Source organism: Emydura macquarii, unplaced genomic scaffold (assembly GCF_026122565.2).
Source record: "Emydura macquarii macquarii isolate MOO-44397 ecotype Brisbane River unplaced genomic scaffold, CSIRO-AGI_Emac_v2 contig_2676, whole genome shotgun sequence".
NCBI classification, from domain to species: Eukaryota; Metazoa; Chordata; order Testudines; family Chelidae; genus Emydura; species Emydura macquarii.
Genome location: NW_027132813.1, coordinates 41,157,879 through 41,176,490, shown reverse-complemented (window position 1 = coordinate 41,176,490; position 18,612 = coordinate 41,157,879). Strand labels below are relative to the sequence as shown.

General features: G+C 43.3%; 1 protein-coding gene across 2 annotated transcripts in view; it reads right to left on the bottom strand.

The window, feature by feature from the left end:
* APLF (aprataxin and PNKP like factor) overlaps window positions 1–18,612 on the bottom strand; it is an 81,813-nt gene that overhangs the window by 49,061 nt on the left and 14,140 nt on the right. For both annotated transcript variants that reach the window (XM_067565278.1, XM_067565277.1), the window contains exons 3-5: window positions 12,535–12,701; window positions 5,396–5,588; window positions 3,619–3,745 (exon numbers count right to left, since the gene is read on the bottom strand). In XM_067565278.1, the coding sequence (XP_067421379.1) occupies window positions 3,619–3,745; window positions 5,396–5,588; window positions 12,535–12,701 (487 nt within the window). The remainder of the gene's footprint in view (window positions 1–3,618; window positions 3,746–5,395; window positions 5,589–12,534; window positions 12,702–18,612) is intronic.

The following is an 18,612-nucleotide window of genomic DNA, read 5'->3' as shown; positions in this document are numbered from 1 at the left end:
TTAACACATGTGACTTTACACACATGGGTAATTCTTTTGAGGGGACTCACATAAGTAAAGCTACTTGTATACCTTTGTCTCAGCAGGATTGAGGCCTTAAGCTATAGCTAGAAATACATTTTAAGCCATAAAACTATCAAATCCAAGCAACAAACATTGAACATCTATATTATAAGCATAAAAGTAGGCTATTTCTGTGCTAAGGCTGAAATACCAGCCTTAACTAACTATTTTATTTTGTAGCTTTTATTTTGAACTGCCATAACTTGGGGGGTTTAGAGTTTGAGCGACACCTAGCGTTTTTCCAATGTACTCTTTTTAAACACAAGTTAAGAGGGGAAAAATTTTTACAAAGAAAACAACTTTCAGTCAGATTCAAAACTTATTCAAAACCAATAAAAATGTCGATGGAGCAGTCAAGAAGAATACACAAAATCTACTAGCAACCTTAATTGGCATGAAACACTAACTGTACTTTGTGCCTTGTAAATTGGTATTAAGAACACCATATATTTGGTACTATGGACATATTTGTTGCATTTTTACATTTGACTGAATTTCACACTCTACACCACAGTCAATAGCACACCATGCTAGGTAGGAATATTCAAAATAGGCTTAAATGTAATCTGTTCCATTCAAATACTGATGTTCTGAAAGCCTTGGATCTTACTGACATGCAAATACCTTATCTTCCCCTACCTCCTATTCCTGTGGCTCATTTGGAATAGAGACTGAATATTATTAGCACAGGCCTTCGTTAAGAACAGCATTTAAGCATGCTTACTGTCCTCAATCGGCCCTAGGTTACAGCTCTTAATCGTGAACTCAATAGGTGACATTTTTCCTTTTACTGAATCAGTATGTATTGGAGTCCTTTTGCTCCTAGAGTTAAAATGTTAAAAAAAAAAAAAAAAAAAAAAAAAAAAAGTCCTGTCCACTTGTAGTCATTTTAAAAAGTGTCCTGAGATCTTTAAAGGTCAAAGTATATTAACTGCGGTTCTCTGGCCACAATCCTACTCACATACTTATAGCTAACATCTCACCTCTATTTAAGGAAGGAAAAGAAAGTGATCTGAACAATTCAGACCCATGTTACTGAGGTTCATCTGGCCTCAGTAGCATGTAAGGCTTTGAACATATTGTAAAGGAAAGGATACTTAAATTCATGGAGGCAAATGAAGGTGATGTAATGCAACAGAGGGTTTTGGCAAAGGTAAATCACATCAGAGCAACCGGATTCCCTTCTTTAAGACAACTGATTTTTTTAGAAAAGGGAAATTCAGCAAATCTAACATACTTTGATTTTGATAGCACATACGAAATTTGTTAAATGAGGGAAGATGGGGACTGGTGCAAGAACTGTAAGGAGGGCAAAAGAAACTGGCTAGGGGGAGAAAACAATATGTTGCGCTGAAAGGAGAACTCTCAGATGGAAGAGCAGGTTGCTAGTGGACCCCCTCAAGGATCAGTCTTGGGACCAATCTTATTTAATATTTTAATTAATTACTGTGGCACAAAAAGTAGAACTGATGATACAAAGTTGGGAGGCATCATCAATACAGAGGAGAACAACAACATTATTCAGAAAGATCTGGATGACTTTGAAGACTCGAGTAACTGTACTGTATAATTTCATTCTATTTCTAAGTGTAAGGTCATGCACTTAAGGTCTAATAAGAATTTCTGTTATAAGCTGGGGGCTCATCAGCTGGAAGCAACAGAGGAGGAGAAAGACCAGAGTATGTTGGCTGATCACAGGATGACTATGAGCCACCAATGAGATGCAGCTGAGAAGAAGGCAAATCCAATGCTATGTAGTATCAGGTGAAGTATTTCCAGTAGAGATACCGAAGTATTGATGCCCCTGCACAAGGCACTGGTAAGACCTCATTTAAAATACTGTGTACAATTCTGGTCACCCATGTTTAAGAATGAATTAATCCAAACTGGGACAGGTGCAGAAAAGAGCTGCTAGGATGGTCAGGGGAACGGAGGGCCTATCTTATGAAGTGAGACTGGAAGAGCGCGATTTGTTTAGCCTAGTGAAAAGAAGGCTGAGGGGCCATACGATTGCTCTCTCTAACTACACCGGGGGCGGGAGGAGGGAACAACAGGGAGGGTGAAGAGCTATTCAAGCTAAAGGACAATGTTGGCACAAGAACAAATAGATAAAAGCAGGCTATGAATGAAATCAAGCCAAAAATTAGAAGACTGTTTCTCACCACCAGAGGGGTGAGGTTCTGGAACAGTCTCCCAATAGGACTTGTGAGGGCAAACAACTTAATTAGCTTTCAGAGAGCTGGACAAATTTATGAGTGCAATGGTATGGCAGGGTTGCTTACGATGAGGTAGGGCACAGTTCAGCAGCCCTGGGGATCCCTTCAGGTCTATGTCTTCAGGGCTTCAGCAGGGCTCAGAAAGGGATTTTCCCCATCTTCCCCATGTACTTTTTTTTTTTTTTTGCCTTCCTTCTCAAAAGCATCAGAGATGGCCACAGCAGGAGATGAGATACTGGATGGGGAGGGCAAATGCTCTGAGGTGCCACCTAAGCTTTCTCTCTCTCTCTCTGAGGTGCTTGGCTGGTTCTTGCTAATATGCACGAGGTCTAACTGATATCCATATGTGAGGCCAGGAAGGAATTCTCCCATAGGTCAGTTTGGCAGAGACCTTAGGTTTTTTTCAAGCTTCCTGTGGAGCAAGGGGTGGGGGTCACTCTCCAAGATCATATAGGTATATCTAACTTTAATCAATTCTCTTGTATTGCAGGGGCCTCAGTCATCAGTTCCTCCTGTTCTTTGCCTGTAGCACATAATAGCCTCCTAGTGGCTATAACACTTAGATCAAAGTTTGGTTGTTGGGTTTTGTATGTTGTTAGCCTGTGATATACAAGAGGTCAGACTAGATGATCTGTTGGGCCTTTTTGGATTTAGAGTCGTAGAATGTATGACCTTAATTGAAACAGGCTGATTTAAGTACAGAATTTCTCTGTACTTAATACTCTAGATTGTGTTGCAGTGTTGCCGTATTCAGCCGTTGCATTCCAACCCAGACGGGGCTGCATTCCTGTGGTGGATAAAGTGATTCCCCGCTATATACTTCTGACCTACCCCACAGGAACATTGTGAGGTCAAGTTAGTTAACATGTATAAAGTGCTATCAAATTTTTTGGAATTACAGGCACTATAAAACTGACAAGTATTGTTATATAGGTAAATCCATTATCAAGGTGTAATCTATGAAGAAAAAAATTAACAAAACCAAACATGTAAAAGCAGCAAATTGTCAACTAGTTTTTAGGAAGGCAAATGGGCCCTCTGTTTCAGACTTACAGGTCAGAATAAAAGTGCTAAAACATCCTATTATTATTAGCTCAGCCTCTTTGGATGCATGCTGCAAACAGCAGAGACCATAATGTGTGAGACAAAGGAGGCAATGGAAGCTAATGTGTTCCGTTATCTATCAAGCCATAAGAGGACATGTAAAGAGGATTCCATGGGGGAAAAATAATTAAATAGTTTATACATGTACTTTACCATACTGATGGTAAGAAGAGATCAAAGTAGTGAACTGCATATTGTAATAAGGAAAGTACTTTGTATTGCATCACAAACCTACCTCTTTTCATGACTGGGGTTGAAAGACTTTGAACCACGACATCTCCTTGCAACATCCAAGATGGAAGCATCCTTTTCCTCCAGATAGGTTTTAACTGCTCGCTTTCATTACAATTAGCAGAAAAAAACTGAAATAATGTTTGCTGATTAGTACCACAATACTTTTCTTCTAGTTTTAGGACACAGAAAATATAAAAAAAGACTTTGTTCAAAAGACATTTGTAAGCAGCTTTGATTTCATAAACAACCTGGACGGATCTGGTTCTCTTATAGGTTCAGCTTAACAGAAACAAAAGCCAGTCATAATGCTGAACTTTTTGGCCCCTCCTATTCTCTCAGCCAATCAGCATTTAAAGAAGCTCTCTACCCCCACAGTTAAGACCTCCTTAACACTCAGAAGAAAGCCTTTGTTCATTTACAGACCAAAGAGTTCAGAAAAGAGCTCAGTGATACCTTTGCTTGTGGCAACTGAAACATCAGAAAGCCTGGAGACAGTGAAAGTAAGGAATACTGAATTACTATGCAGAATGGGAGGTGCAAAGATGTTCAGCATTTATTTCACTCCCTGTTAAGTTATGCTCAGAAATAATCAAATGACTCCAGAACTGGGCTAGAGAAACAAGCAAAATATACAAACTCTATTTAGGACATGATCACTGATCATGATCAGTTTTAAACCAATACAACCTCTGCTTTAAGAACAGATAAAATATAATTCAGAAATCTTGTAAATTTGATGAAGGCTGGCCTTTCAGCTGTACTTATAAAGAAAAACCATTAGCTATAGTATGTTATCACAGAGGAATTGTCTTAGGTGTCTGCCTTCGAATTATATTGCTTTCCCCCATTAGAAAAGCAACATTAGTAAAAAAAAAATTTAAAAAAAAATTAAAATATAACAAATCGACATCTGAGTAGTTATTACACCATCTAAAAGCCATTTTACTCAGCTACAATAAGGTAACAAGATATTAGAATATTGAAAATTTTGTTCTGTTTGCCAAATTCTGGCTATAAGCCTCTTTAACACAAACACAAGGAAATGTTAACACTCCAAAAGCAGGGTAATATGAATTTTTGTTCTGTATTCGGGCTGACCCTGAACACACAACTCCAGAGCTATATCCAAGTGGAGGAAGCTGTGTGAACACTACAAGTGGATCTTATTCCCTGACCTAGCCCCAGAACAACGTGTCCATGGTTCTAGCTGCAGTGCACATGAGAAGTGCGAACTTCAAAGGCTTTTCTGCAGGATACAAGTACAATGTTGTGTTGTACATTCCCCTAGGCAATGGTTTTTGGGGCAGGTTCCTGTTCATAGTCAGAGTCCTGAACCTGCACTTTTTTCCAGTGTATCACACTGCTTTGGAACCCAACAGGACTGGTAAGGACATAAGCAGAACACAACATTTGTTCCTCCCACAAAATACAAATTGTATTTCTGATATCACTCACCAACAAAGCCATTCTTAGTTTTGAAGAAATCTTTTACAGTGTTGCACCTGTTTATAGTGTTGCAAGTGTAAGGAAGAGCTCAGTCATGTCAGCTTAAGGCATTTGTGATAATCAAAATATTTTTTGGAAATACTATCATAGTGAATAAAATCAAGATAATGTATTCTCCTCTTGATTTGTCAGAACCTACTTCCCCATGAAGGCCTTTAAAAAAGGTGCAGAGACAAGAACAAAATAACCAATTTTCATTTTACCCTGATTTTCAGCCCACCCTTCCAAAAATACAGATATGTTGCAATATTTAATCAAATATTAACACCCACCGAACTTTTGGAAGAAGTCTCATTTTCTGGAATTTCCGCTGTCCTTTCCAATAACGAATATACTTTCACTTGTATGTTATTATTGGAACATGATGCTGATTCTACTAAAGATGGATCACAAGACATCTTAGTAGGGTGATCACTTGAAGAGGATTTATTTGGCATTTCATCTGCAGCAATCTTGATATTTTTCCTATAATATAATAAAATGCATCATTTAGTAGAAAAAAATCTCAAAAACTTCCTTTATATATTTGAACTGAATACAAGTCTATTTGCACTCTAAATGTGTATTTTCACTGAAATTGCATAATCTAGAAGCAAATCTCAGAGTTTTAGATATTAAGGGACAAACAAAAAACTTCTATGGTATTGCATCTACCATGCATATTAAAATAAAGTTATTCTAGCACCATTAAGTCTGTTGGCAATTTTTTACTATGATGTATCTCGGGAACAAACTACATGGCTGCTTAAAAGTAACCAAATCATCAGTCAGCATTGACTAAAATCAAAGGATAAGGGTAAAACTGTACAAAACACCAATATGACAAGATGAAACTAGATTTGCATTACTGATCATAGAATAAACTGTTTTCTGCCTTCATAGAATGATAGAAGATTAGGGTTGGAAGGGAGGTCATCTAGTCCAACTCCCTGCTCAAACCAGAACCAACTCCAACTAAATCATCCCAGACAGCACTGTCAAGCCAGGCCTTAAAAACCTCTCAGGATGGGGATTCTACCATCTCCTGAGGTAACCCATCCTAGCCAGTGCTTCACTGCCCTCCTAGTGAAAAAGTTTTTCCTAATATCCAACCTAGACCTCCCCCACTGCAACTTGAGACCAATACTCCTTGGTCTGTCATCTGCCACCACCGAGAACAGACTAGCTCCATTCTCTTTGGAACCCTATCTACGTAGTTGAAGGCTGCTATCAAATCCTCCCTCACTATTCTCTTTTAAAGACTAAATAAGACCCCTTTGTGCCTCAGGTGCGCCACCACTACTGCCATACATTTTGTAAACACCCTTGGGGCCGAGGAAAGGTCAAAGGGCAACACTGCAAACTGATAGTGGGAACCAGCCATCACGAAATGGAGGGAACATCTGTGGCTAGGGAAAATAGAAATGTGGAAGTATGTGTCCTTTAGGTCGAGGGCAGCATACCAGTCTCATGGATCCAGGTAAGATCCATGGAGGCAAAGGAGACCATATGAAATATTTGTTAAGACAATGCAGGTGTAGTATAGGCCTTAGACCCCTTTCGCTTTGGGGATGAGGAAGTACCTCGAGTAAAAACCTTTTCCCCTCATGTCTGATGGAACCCCTTTTATGGCCCCCAGGCTGAGAAGGGTCTCTACCTCTTGCATGAGGAGATACTCGTGAGAGGGGTCCATGAAGAGGGACGGGGAGGGATAGAAGCAAACTGGAGGGCATAGCCTGCCGAAACCATGCCAAGGACCCAGCAGTCCAAAGTGACCTTGGCCCATTCGGACAGAAAGGGAGCTAAGCGGTTCAAGAGGGGGGAGGGTCCTGGGAACAGGCTGGAACACCGTCCTCAGGCGCATCTTCAAAACGACTGCCCTTGATTACCATCTCGCCTAGATGACCCTTGCCGGGAGGCTGAGGAAAAACCTGGTACTGGTTGACGTCTCCTAGACCCGTTATTTCTGTCCCTTTGTCTGTAGGGCATGAACCATTGTGGCTGGTATCTCTGCTGTTGCTGGCCCTGAGGACAGAACTGGTGTCTAGATGCCTGAGGCGTATAAAGACTCAAGGAGCAGAACGTGGCCCTCAAGTCTTAGACCATACAACTTCACATCCATCTGGTCCGAAAAAAAGGCAGACTCGGCAAAGGGGAGAGGTCCTGGATGGACTGTTGGACCTCCTGGGACAGACCCAAGGATTGCAGCCACGAGCACCTGTGCATGCAGATGGCGGAGGCCATGGCTCTGCCCGCCGAGCCTGCTGCATCCGAAGACGCATGTAGCGCTGCTCTGGCCACCATAATACCCTCCTCCAGGATGGTGCTAAAGTCCAGTGTCTGGTCCCAGGGCAAAGCATCCACACAGTGCTTTAGAGAGTTCCAGAGATTTAAATTGTACCTGCCCAGACTGCTGATTGGCTATTAGAAACAGCAGGCTTGCCGTTGAATAAACCTCTCCCCCAAACAGCTCCAATTTCTTGTCTTTATTTTTGAACATGGGACTGGATTGTCCCTGCCTATCCCGCTGTTTGGCAGCATCTACCACTAGAGTACCAGGAGAGGGGCAGGTGAAAAGGTACTCAAATCCTTTGACTGGGATACAATATTTCTTCTCGGTCCCCTCAGAGGTTGGGGCCACTGATAAGGGATCTGCCACAGGGCCTTCACTATCTTTAATACCCCCTTATGCATGGGGAAGGCAACCCAGTTTGGAGCTGCCACTGCCAGGACATTAAAAGAGACTACCTGACGCCTCCTTCAGCTCCTCCGCCTCCAACCCCAAGTTGGAAACCACCCTCTTGGGAAGCTCCTGATGCACCCTGAAATCATCCAGAGGCACTGATAGTCCCTGGGTGACCACCTCATCTGGGGAAGAGGAGGAGGACTGGAGGGGTCTGGTGAGTGGTGGCATTCCTGCCAAGTGGAGGGGGAGTGATGACCCGACCTGTGGGTGCTCTGGCACTCTGGAGAACGACCTCTCAGCGTCATCAATCATGACGACGATGAGCCGCTGTGCCGCGACTGATGCCGACACGAGGAATCATGCTCCGACCGCCAACTGGAATGCTCAGAACAGTGCCTGGGCACCAACAACTTACAGCACCGCCTCCCCCTCGGTGCCAAGTCTGCCTCCGGCAACCGGGTTCTGTGCCGCGCCGGTGCGGGCGAACTCCTCAGTGCCATAGAAAGGGAGCACTGCTGACTTCCTTCCTCCTCCTCCCTCTTGCAGGCGACCCAGACAGGTGCTGCCTCCTGGAACGAGTTTCACCCAGTGCCGGCAACCGTGACCAATGCTGAGAGGGCAACCTTGCTCTGTGCCCCACCGATGCTGGGTGCTCCGGCCACCGTGACCCAGAGTGACTTCTCAGGGCGCAGCCCCGTGTCAATCTTTCCACTCGGGGCAACTGGGATGTTGGACATCATCCCCCAGGCTCCAGGGATTGCCTAAGCCAACCAGGGAGTCCCAATGCAGGCTTCCCCTGCGACACCGGCACCTTCTTTCTGGGTGGAGGCCGGGGCCGGGGTGGCATGGGCAAGGCCAACAAGGTCTGTGCTGCATGAAACGCCTCCGGTATTGATGGCACCAGCAGATGCAGAGATGTCCTCCCACTCCCAGGAGTCGGGGGTGGCTCTCCGGTTGGAGACATAGGCTCTGGCAATGGCGAGCCAGTCTCCAGTGTCTGACCTCTGTGCAGCCCTGTGCTCGATCTCTTTTTCTTATATGGTGCAGGGGAGCAGTCTCGCTCTGCATGCTGCTTTCGCTGCTTCTTCCTTGATGGAGAGGAAGAAGTTCGGTGCTGAGGCGGGGCTGGTGCCGATGCCACGCTCGGTACCAAGGTAGAAAGAGTTGGTTTGGAGGACGGTCTTAGTGCTGTCTCCATTAGTAAGGCTTTCAAGCGGATCTCTGTCTTTTTGGGTTCAAGGTCTGAAAGTCTTACAAATCTTGCATTTTTCATTACGATGAGCTTCCCCCAGTCACTTAAGGCGGCTATCATGGGGGTCGCGCAGTGGAAAGGCCTTCCCACAGGAGGCACAAGGCTTGAAGCCCAGTGAGCAGGGCATGCCCCGCTCCCAGCAAAGTCCCAGCCGGGACTATCCTAAGCGACTACCACTATTAACAACACTTAAGGACTAATCTACCTAAGACAAACAACAAACGATTAAGGAGAACAAAAGGGATAGAGAACACTTGTGATGCAAGTTATAGCAGTTCCAGCAACCGTCACAGAGGAAAAGTAGGAACTGAGGGGGTGTAGGGCCAGCAACGCCTCATATACCACAGCATGTGCATGGGGCTCCAGGGGGCACCGGAGCCGGCCCTATGGGTACTGCTAAAGGGAAAAAAGTTACGGTAACCATGCACAGATGCATGCACACACCTACAATGGAAGGGACATGAGCAAGCACTTGAAGAAGAATCACTTCCCTCAACCTACTGGAATTGCTCTCACCAATGCAGCCCAATATGCTATTAGCCTTCTCGGCAACAAGGGCACACTGCTGACTCATATCCAGCTTCTCGTCCACTGTAAACCCCAGATCCTTTTCTGCAGAACTGCTTCTTAGCCAGTTGGTCCCCAGTCTGTAGCAGTGCATGGGATTCTTCTGTCCTAAGTGCAGGACTCTGCGCTTGTCCTTGTTAAGCCTCATCAGATTTCTTTTGATCCAATCCTCCAATTTGTCTAGGTCACTCTGTATCCTACCCCCACCCTCCAGCATATCTATTTTTCCCCCAGCTTAGTGTCATCTATGAATTTGCTGATGGTGCAATCCATCCCATCATCCAGATCATTCAGGAAGACATAGAACAAAACCGGCCCCAGGACTGACCCCTGGGGCACTCCGCTTGATACCAGCTGCCAACCAGACATCAAGTTGTTGATCACTACCCGTTGAGCCGAATGATCTAGCCAGCTTTCTATCCACCTTATAGTCCATTCATCCAACCCATACTTCACTTTGCTGACAAGAATACTATGGAGACCATATCAAAGCTTTGCTAATGTCAAGATGCATCATGTCCACCGCTTTCCCCACATCCACAGAGCCAGTCATCATAGAAGGCAATCAGGTTGGTGAGGCATAACTTGCCCTTGTGAATCCATGCTGACTATTCCTGATCACCATCCTCTCCTCCAAATGCTTCAAAATTGATTCCTTGAGGACCTGCTCCATGATTTTTCCAGGAACTGAGGTGAGACCGACCAGTCTGTAGTTCCCTGGATCCTCCTCCTTCCCTTTTTTAAAGATGGGCACTGTTTGCTTTTTTTCAATCGTCTGGGACCTCCCCCAGTCGCCACGAGCTTTCAAAGAAAATGGCTAATGGCTCTGCAATCACATCAGCCAACTCCCTCAGCACCCTCGGATGCATTGCATCTGACCCCACGTACTTGTGCATGTCCAATTTTTCTAAATAGTCCTGAATCTGTTCTTTCACCACTAAGAGCTGCTCACCTCCTCCCCATTCTGTGCTGCCCAGTACAGTAGTCTGGCAGCTGACCTTGTCTGCGTAGAGGGTAAAAAAGCATTAAATACTTCAGCCTTTTCCATATTGTCTGTCACCAGGTTGCCTCCCCTGTTCATTAAGGGACCCACACTTTCCCTGACTTTCTTGTTGCTAACATACCTGTAGAAATCTTTCTTGTTACCCTTCATGTCCCTTGCTAGCTGCAACTCCAACTGAGCTTTGGCCTTCCTGATTTCACCCCGCATGCTCGAGCAATATTTGTATACTCCTCCCTCATCATCTGTCCAAGCTTCCACTTCTTGTAAGCTTCCTCTTTTTGTTTAAGATCACCAAAGATTTCTCTGTTAAGCCAAGCTGGCTGCCTGCCATATTTGCTATTCTTTCTGCATATCAGGATGGTTTGTTCCTGTGCCCTCAATAAAGGTTTCTTTAAGATACAGCCAGCTCTCGGGGACTCCTTTCCCCCTCAGATTCATTTAACTGTAAGAGCTATTAACTTACAATACTACTACTGGGTTACCGAAAATCATAAAATGAATACAGTTTTTGAAGTGTTATTCAAATTCTACAAGAGACATATTACAGTAGTGATCAGCAGCCTAAAATGCTAAAATAGAACAGATAGAAAAGCAAACTTTCATTCCCAGCTCCCATATTTCAAACAAACATTCATTTTTCATTCCCTGTAGCAGTAGCTCATTTTTCATTCTGTCACACTAGCTTAATTCCGAGTAGAGATTACAGATTGTTGTTGCTTTATGAATTAGAAATAGTACATGAAACTATAGATATTAGATTAAATGCACTTCTTCATTTTGGGTCTAATTCAGTAAAGTGCTTGAGCTTAGATCTAACTTCTATTTACATACTTGTATAATTCAACATACATTGTTTTGTCATAAAACAACAAGTAATTGATAAACATTTGTGCTGGACTGAAATATGATACTTATCTATCTGCTTGTTTTTTTCAAACCTTACTGCTGGCTGTTCCAGTGAGACTTGTGAACAATAGTATTTTTGGGAAAACTAGAAGCCAGTGTATTTAAAAAAAATTCTGAATTTTAAAAAATTTCTATGCATTTAAAATACCATTTGGGATCTTCAATTGCACTTTAGCATCTCCCCGTTCACTAGCTCTCTCCTCTCCAAAACTTGGAAAGTGGGTAGTATCGAAGAAAATACACAGTGAATTGAAAATGTAAGGTATTCTGTAGTTTTGGTTACTATAGGAACCATCTGAAGTACAGTATCTATTAGCAATGTTTTGAATTGTGGAATTGTTTCTGTCTTTCAAATCAGTTTTCTCCTGACAGTGATGTTTGTGGCCATTTTTCTGCTTCTCACCAATAAATATTTTCGTAACTCACTTACCAGAAGAAAAAGTTAGATCTAAAAGGGTTACATCTAAGTACCTTAAAAAACAAGATTCTTACTTGTAGGCCAAGGTGTGTGGCAGTAGAATCCTTTTATTGGTTGCTAACCCAAGTTTAGTTTTTAAATTAAAATTATATTCAACATTACATATTTAAGTGAAAGTAATGTTCAATTTTCCCAACATTTCTAAAACAGGCATTCAATGGGAGTTGGGTTGCATGCCTTTGAAAATCTCACCTATGAGATACAATAGCACTTTTGATTCTATATCAAAACCCTGACAGATTAAAAAAAAAAAGATAAAGCAGGTAAAAGTTTCTCATTCCCCCGATATACTACAATAAGCCAGCCACTGGGGTTCCAGGATTGGGAATTTGATATGGATTGATCTAGTTACCTCATGCTTTCTTTCTTTATAAATCTTCTTAATGAAGAGATAAAATAATTTAAACTGGACTTAAAGCAGATGTTTATTTAGATTTATTTTGTTTTCATTCAAGATCTGTTGTGTTTTAGAAAGCTATAATTAATAAGTTTATATTACAAATAGTATTACTATTGTTTTTCAACATCAGATGTCATTACCTTAGTGTGCTTTCCACATCTGACTGAGTAGAAAGGACCTTGAAAACGTATTTGTCTATTAACAGGGAAAAGCTGTCACCTGGACTCAAACAGAACCATTCATCTGTTTCCAATGGTAATAGATGGCTGTTCTCAGGTGATTGATAAAAACAAGGATTTACATGGACCTGTCAATTAGAAAAATGATCATTGGTGTACCGTATGTTATATTATAGTAATCATAGTAGCTTACATCACACAGCAAAGCACTGATTCAGTTACTAATACAATTCCACATATTGCTGCAACCTTGGAATAGTTGTTAGTATGTTAAACAGAAATAAAGTACAATATTAGAAAAAACAATTGATTCCCACTTAAACTTTTTTTTTTATAATCAATAGATGTACTGCTAGCTGCTCAATAGTACTTATAAGGCTGAGTTGATATTTCCATTTAATGTTCAAATTAATTTGGTTTCGAGGAAGATCAAATAATTCTTGTAACAATTTTACCACCAGAGGTCTAGGTATGATTTAATTCTGGGGAAAATATTGAAAAAAAATTCAATGTTTGCAGAGTTCTTCTAAACCTTTTAAATGACTCATTTGATAATTAGACCATGTAGACAGGGCTGGATTAACACAATGGCAAACTAGGCATGTGCCCTAATTTGGGGAGCCATCGACAAACATTTTGTTTTGACAAATGTAGATTTGTGCGTGAAATGAAAGAACTTCACTTACTTGAGTGGTGTTGTGACCCTGTGTGCTAGGTAACACCATCGCTCACTCAGGTGAGTGAAGTTCTTTCAGTTCACGCACATATCTGCACCAGTGGATGAATAGAAAGAGATAGGCCTCATACTTCCATCACACAACTGAGACTCACTTTTCTATTCCTAATATAGCCAAGGAGAGGAGAGTAGCACTGGAGAAAGAAACTACTGTTGGAGAAGAAAGTGGCAAGTGTACAGGCTGAGAAGGGAATTCACTGCAGTGGCATGTATGAGAAAGACCACCACTGAAATGTATTTTTCCCTTCCTTTCATCTCTCCTCCTCCATCTCCTCCCCACCTTTACTCTTGAATTTCCTGTCATTTTGTGACTATTATAGCAAACAATGCCTCTTTCAGGACCCGTAAAGCATAAAGAAAAAAAGAACTGGAGGCTGTTTGTTGTTATTGAGATTAGAAAACAGGAGCCCTGCAGTGTATGTAGCACTTGGATTTTTGTGGAGACAGCTAATGGAAATGGATGTCTGCTACAGGCTTGAATACATAATAAGAACTATTGTCCAAGGGGCTGGGAGTGTCTGCAGGTAGGGAGAGCTAGGACTATATCCTGGGGGGAAAAAAACCAACACCAAAAAAACACTTACCTATGTACTGTGCATCATACACTAAGCAGTCCAACTGGAATCAGTGGAACTACTCCCAGTGATTACAGTTAAGCACATGCATAAGTCTTACTACTAATCAGTGAAACAAGAGCAATTTTAAGTGACCTCAGCATTATAATTGTTCCCTATAGAATAAAGTCACCTAAATCAGTGTTTCTCAGCCTTTTAAGTAGCAAGTGCCCCCTAACTTATTAAAATTTGAATAAGTACCCCAACACTCAATTTTCCACAGGACTTTATATTTACAGACTAATGTGAGCCATAAGTTGGAAGAAGGGCTGAGTACATAAGGCAGTGATATGACAGATGTCAGATCTAGTGTAGGCAGGGTTACCATCTTTACATCAGGGGTGCGCAACTCAAGCATGTACCTGGGCTAGAGGTGATGTTGGCCAAAGCTAGGAGGCTTTGAGTGGCATGCAATGCTGGGGAATATAAAGTGCCAAATTTTTTGCCATAGATTTGAGAGGAGAAAGGGGTGAGAGAGAGACAGGGAAGGAGGGTGAAAGAGAGATAGGAAAGGAGGGTAACTGTTGAAATCTGGGACTATCATAGTTGTCAATTTCACTGATCAGCTAGAGCAGTGAAATTGACAAGTTTTCTGGGCACTAGGCTTTGAGCCAGGGAGGGGGGCTGTCACCTGGGCAAGTTGCAGGCAGCTGCTGCCTGGCTGCCAGCACAGGAGGTGGGTGACTGCCACCCACTCAGAGCTAGGGCAGAGGCTTCTGCGCCAGCCTGGACCCAGGGATGTGGGCAAGCGACTGCTGTCCATCCTCAAGATGGGGCGTTGGAGGCTGTCCTTCAGCTCGGGGCAGGGTGCAGGTGGCTGCCACCCAGCTGCGAGCCCAGCTCACAAGACGCAGGAGGCTGCCACTGGGCTCCCACCCAGGAGCTGGGACCCGGTGGGAAGCGGGGAGAGGGCTGCTGCCTGCTGCCCACTTCCCCCAGAAGCTAGTGGCTGCCGCTCACTTCCCAGCTGGGAGCTAGGACCAGGTGGGAAGTGGGCTGCTGCTGCTGCCCACCTCCCCTTCACTCTGTTTTTCCCCAGGTACCCCCTACCTGTGTCTCGCATACCCCCAAGGGTACGTGTACCACAGGTTGAGAAACTATGACCTAAGTCATCATCTTGCAATTCCGCAAGCTGTATTTGCAAAGATTGCCATCAGTTCTTATTTACATTTCTAACTGGCTGACAGATGGCATTTATTCACGTTCACTAGAATAATTAAAAGTTAATGCAATGATGGGGAGTGAGGTAAAAATATTAACTTGATTTAATTTATTTAGACAAGAAAATAATTAAGTGAAGATCTCTGAAAACTTTTCTGTTCTTACAGCATATACACATCATAATAAGATTCTATTCCTGCAGTATAAAAAGCACAGGGTTAAATTTCAGAAGCATGACAAATGTATCCTATCTTCTGATCCATTACATAATCCTCTAATTTACTGTAAACTTTTTTTGAAAAATAGCTATTAACTCTGTCAAGAGAAAAGGTAGTGTTTATTTAGGATAAATGTAAATGCTGAAGTAATTCTTTGCCTTTGATGTGCCTAGGGAATTGGAAAAAAAAGTTGTACTCCGTCTTTCTTCAATTATTATTGGTCCTCCATGATTATCCTGCTTAAAGAGAACTCCTGAAACTTCTGACAATTTTTAAAATAAAAAGTTATTTAACGTCTCTATTTTTCCTATTTTATTATGGTGTAGACATACCCTGAGTGACATCATGAACAGCAGCACTGAGCTACCAATCAGAGGAGAGAAGATGCTGAAGGAAGAGAGGCAGAGAAGAACGGTTGAAATTAACCGCCAGCCAAACTGGGACAGTATGGGCCTGCTTTGTGTCAGATAATGCTCTGGGAGAAGAACACTAAAGAATGTCTGAGGTTAAACCTGTTTGAATGTGCACTCTGATCCAAGGTCTGTGATGACTGGGAAGCCATAAGATTAGCTGAAAAACTTGGACCCAATCAAGTAGTTACCTATGCTAGAAAGGCAAACAACAGTTTATTTTCTAGATAAGCCAGAATAGGCTATTTTAACAACTTTCAGAAGCTTGCAAACTCAGTAGAATCCTTCCCCTAGGTCACAAAGAGGCACCAGAGCCACTCAGCACTCTTAATTCCAGCGTCCCTAATCCATAAAGACAATTGCTACCAGGTCCAGAGAGCAGCACATCTATTCACATACTCAGAGGCCACTACCTATAGGCAAGTTAGGCAGCTGCGTAAGGTGACAGATTTGGCCCAATCACCCCTCCATCATGATAGAGGGCCTGCCCTTCCAGTGCCAATGAATCAACAGTACCTGCACTGAGGCTAGAGTCAATGGGACCTCCTTAGATGCTGGAGCTGTGGAGTGGCCCAGAGTAGGTCACACTCTGTGTGCAGATCGCTCAGCTTGCTACAGGAGGCACAAGTTTTGAAACCCAACAACCAAGGAAGACTTGCTAGAGCAAGGAAAGAGCAATTCCAGCAACTATGGGGGCGCAGGCTCAACGGTGCTATGAGAGCATGACTCCGGGGTCACCAAAGCCGACCCGACAGATACCACTGAGCAAAAAACTTTCTGGTGGCAGTACAAGCACACACCTACATTGGAATGGACATGTGCAAGCACTTGAAAAAGAACCACCCTTTAGTCCAGAAGAAGGTACACTGGATGGACAGAAGAGCATGGGTCCTTGTCTCATTTCTTCAACTGAGTGCTATTAGTATTACTGCACAGTTCACAATCCTAATTACTGACCAAAACCTCACTCACACTGCTATATTAGGAGGCAAATCACTAGCATTGCCCCAAACAGCCTTTTACAAAGTAAGAAGTTATGCAAGTTCCACAAGGTCAATTCGACAGAGATGGGAATGGAACCTAGGTCTCTATTATGAAAGTGCCAAGTGCCATCTCCTTGGCCACAGTCTTTCAGAATGAATGTCCCAGCTCTATGAGCTTGGTTAGCCCACCTGTAATCACTGCTCTAGTCACTAAACACTCAGCTACCAGAAGTAGGAAGAGAACACAGTAATCCTGATACATGCATGCTGGGTATCATCAATAATTGTGACACACCAGGAAATTGTGCCATTTTCCTTTACCGTCCATCAGCCTACCTTGGCTACTAGTTGCTTCTTTAGCTAAAGTGGAAGAAGTGTGTGCTGTGCATCTGAAGATCCTGGGTCCAAATCTTGCTGACCAACCACACAGGAGGAAAAAAAATAGCATGTGATCATGTAAGTATATACTGTATCACAACGCACAGGCAAACTTAATTCTGGCATTTCCAAGCATCAGTGCTTGACTTGGCAAACATCATGTTCTTTTAGTGTACCATTTTGTATGTATTATAAACAAATTATACATATATTGTGGTGGGGCACCCGCCCAGAGCCCCTGGGTCCAGCGCTTCCCTCAGCGGTCAACCCACGCCGTACCTTATAGCCCCGGCTGGGGCCCGTGGGGTCTTCACCCCTCTCTGGGGAGAGCTTTGGCCATCCCAGCTGCGGCCAGGGCGGGGGGGCGGGGGGGGGTACGCGTCCAAGCCCGCCCTCTACTTCGGACACCAGCCCAGGGACCCTGATGGCAGCAGTCTCCTGCTGCTGGCTCGCGTAAACTGTTAGTCTTTCCTCTGGGCTGCTTCCCATGCCGTCCTCCCTGGACTCTAATAGTTACCTTCCTGTCAGTGGCAACTTTCCCCCACCGTGGTTCTGTCTCCTAGTCCACTCCTGCTTTCTAGTTTCTTCCACTCTGCATCCTTCAGCTCCTGGCTCCTCGCTCTCCCAGCTCCAAACTCTCTCAACCCTCTGACTGGAGCAAGGACTTTTAATAGATCTTAGGTGGTCCCCTGGTGGTCTCATTAACCTAAGGTTACCCTTTCCCAGCTGGCTGGGAACAGGGCTCGGACCAATCTGAGGCTTACATACCTGCCTTCAGTGGCTCTCATAGCCACTTGGCGATACCTTATCACAATATGAATACATACACATTATTCCTATGGGGAGTGTGAGGTCCCTGTAGTAAATGCAGTAATTTTATAATGCAAAACAAATAAACTGGGATGTTGTGTTAGAAATATGATGAAAAGTAGTGTGTAGTTTGGTTAATGGGAGCTGCCCCGTTAAGAACAGGATGGGTACTTCATTGTAGAATGTTTTCAATCTTCTACAAACACAATCTTGGGATTGTGGGAGATTTCACCTTTGTTTCCAGATCCTGTAGAAGACCCTGCCTACGTAAATTCCAGAGTGATCTCAACTTTATAAACTCATCTTTTTATGAAAGCAAGCCTCATCCTTGAAGCCACACTGCTAACATTTGCAGGGGGAGGGGAAGAAAAGGATTAGTTGCTTCAGGGCACTGCTAATAAGCTATAGAGTCTTTGGAACGCAGATCACTAGTTTAAATCCAGACCATTTTAGTAGGTATCAAAAAGGTGTTACCATTTTACCTGTACCTATGAGACGCACTAATTGACAGACTCAGCAGAGAAACAGAACTGTATTGGTAATGGAGACAGAGTATGTCCACATTGCAATTAGACACCAGTGGCTAGCCTGTGCCAGCTGACCCAGGCTCAGGTTAAGGGGCTGTTTGGTGTTGATGTTTGGGCTCCGACTGCAACCTGAGCTCTGCGCCCTCCCATCTCACGGGGTTCCAGTGCCTGGGCTCCAGCCCGAGCCTGAACATCTACACTT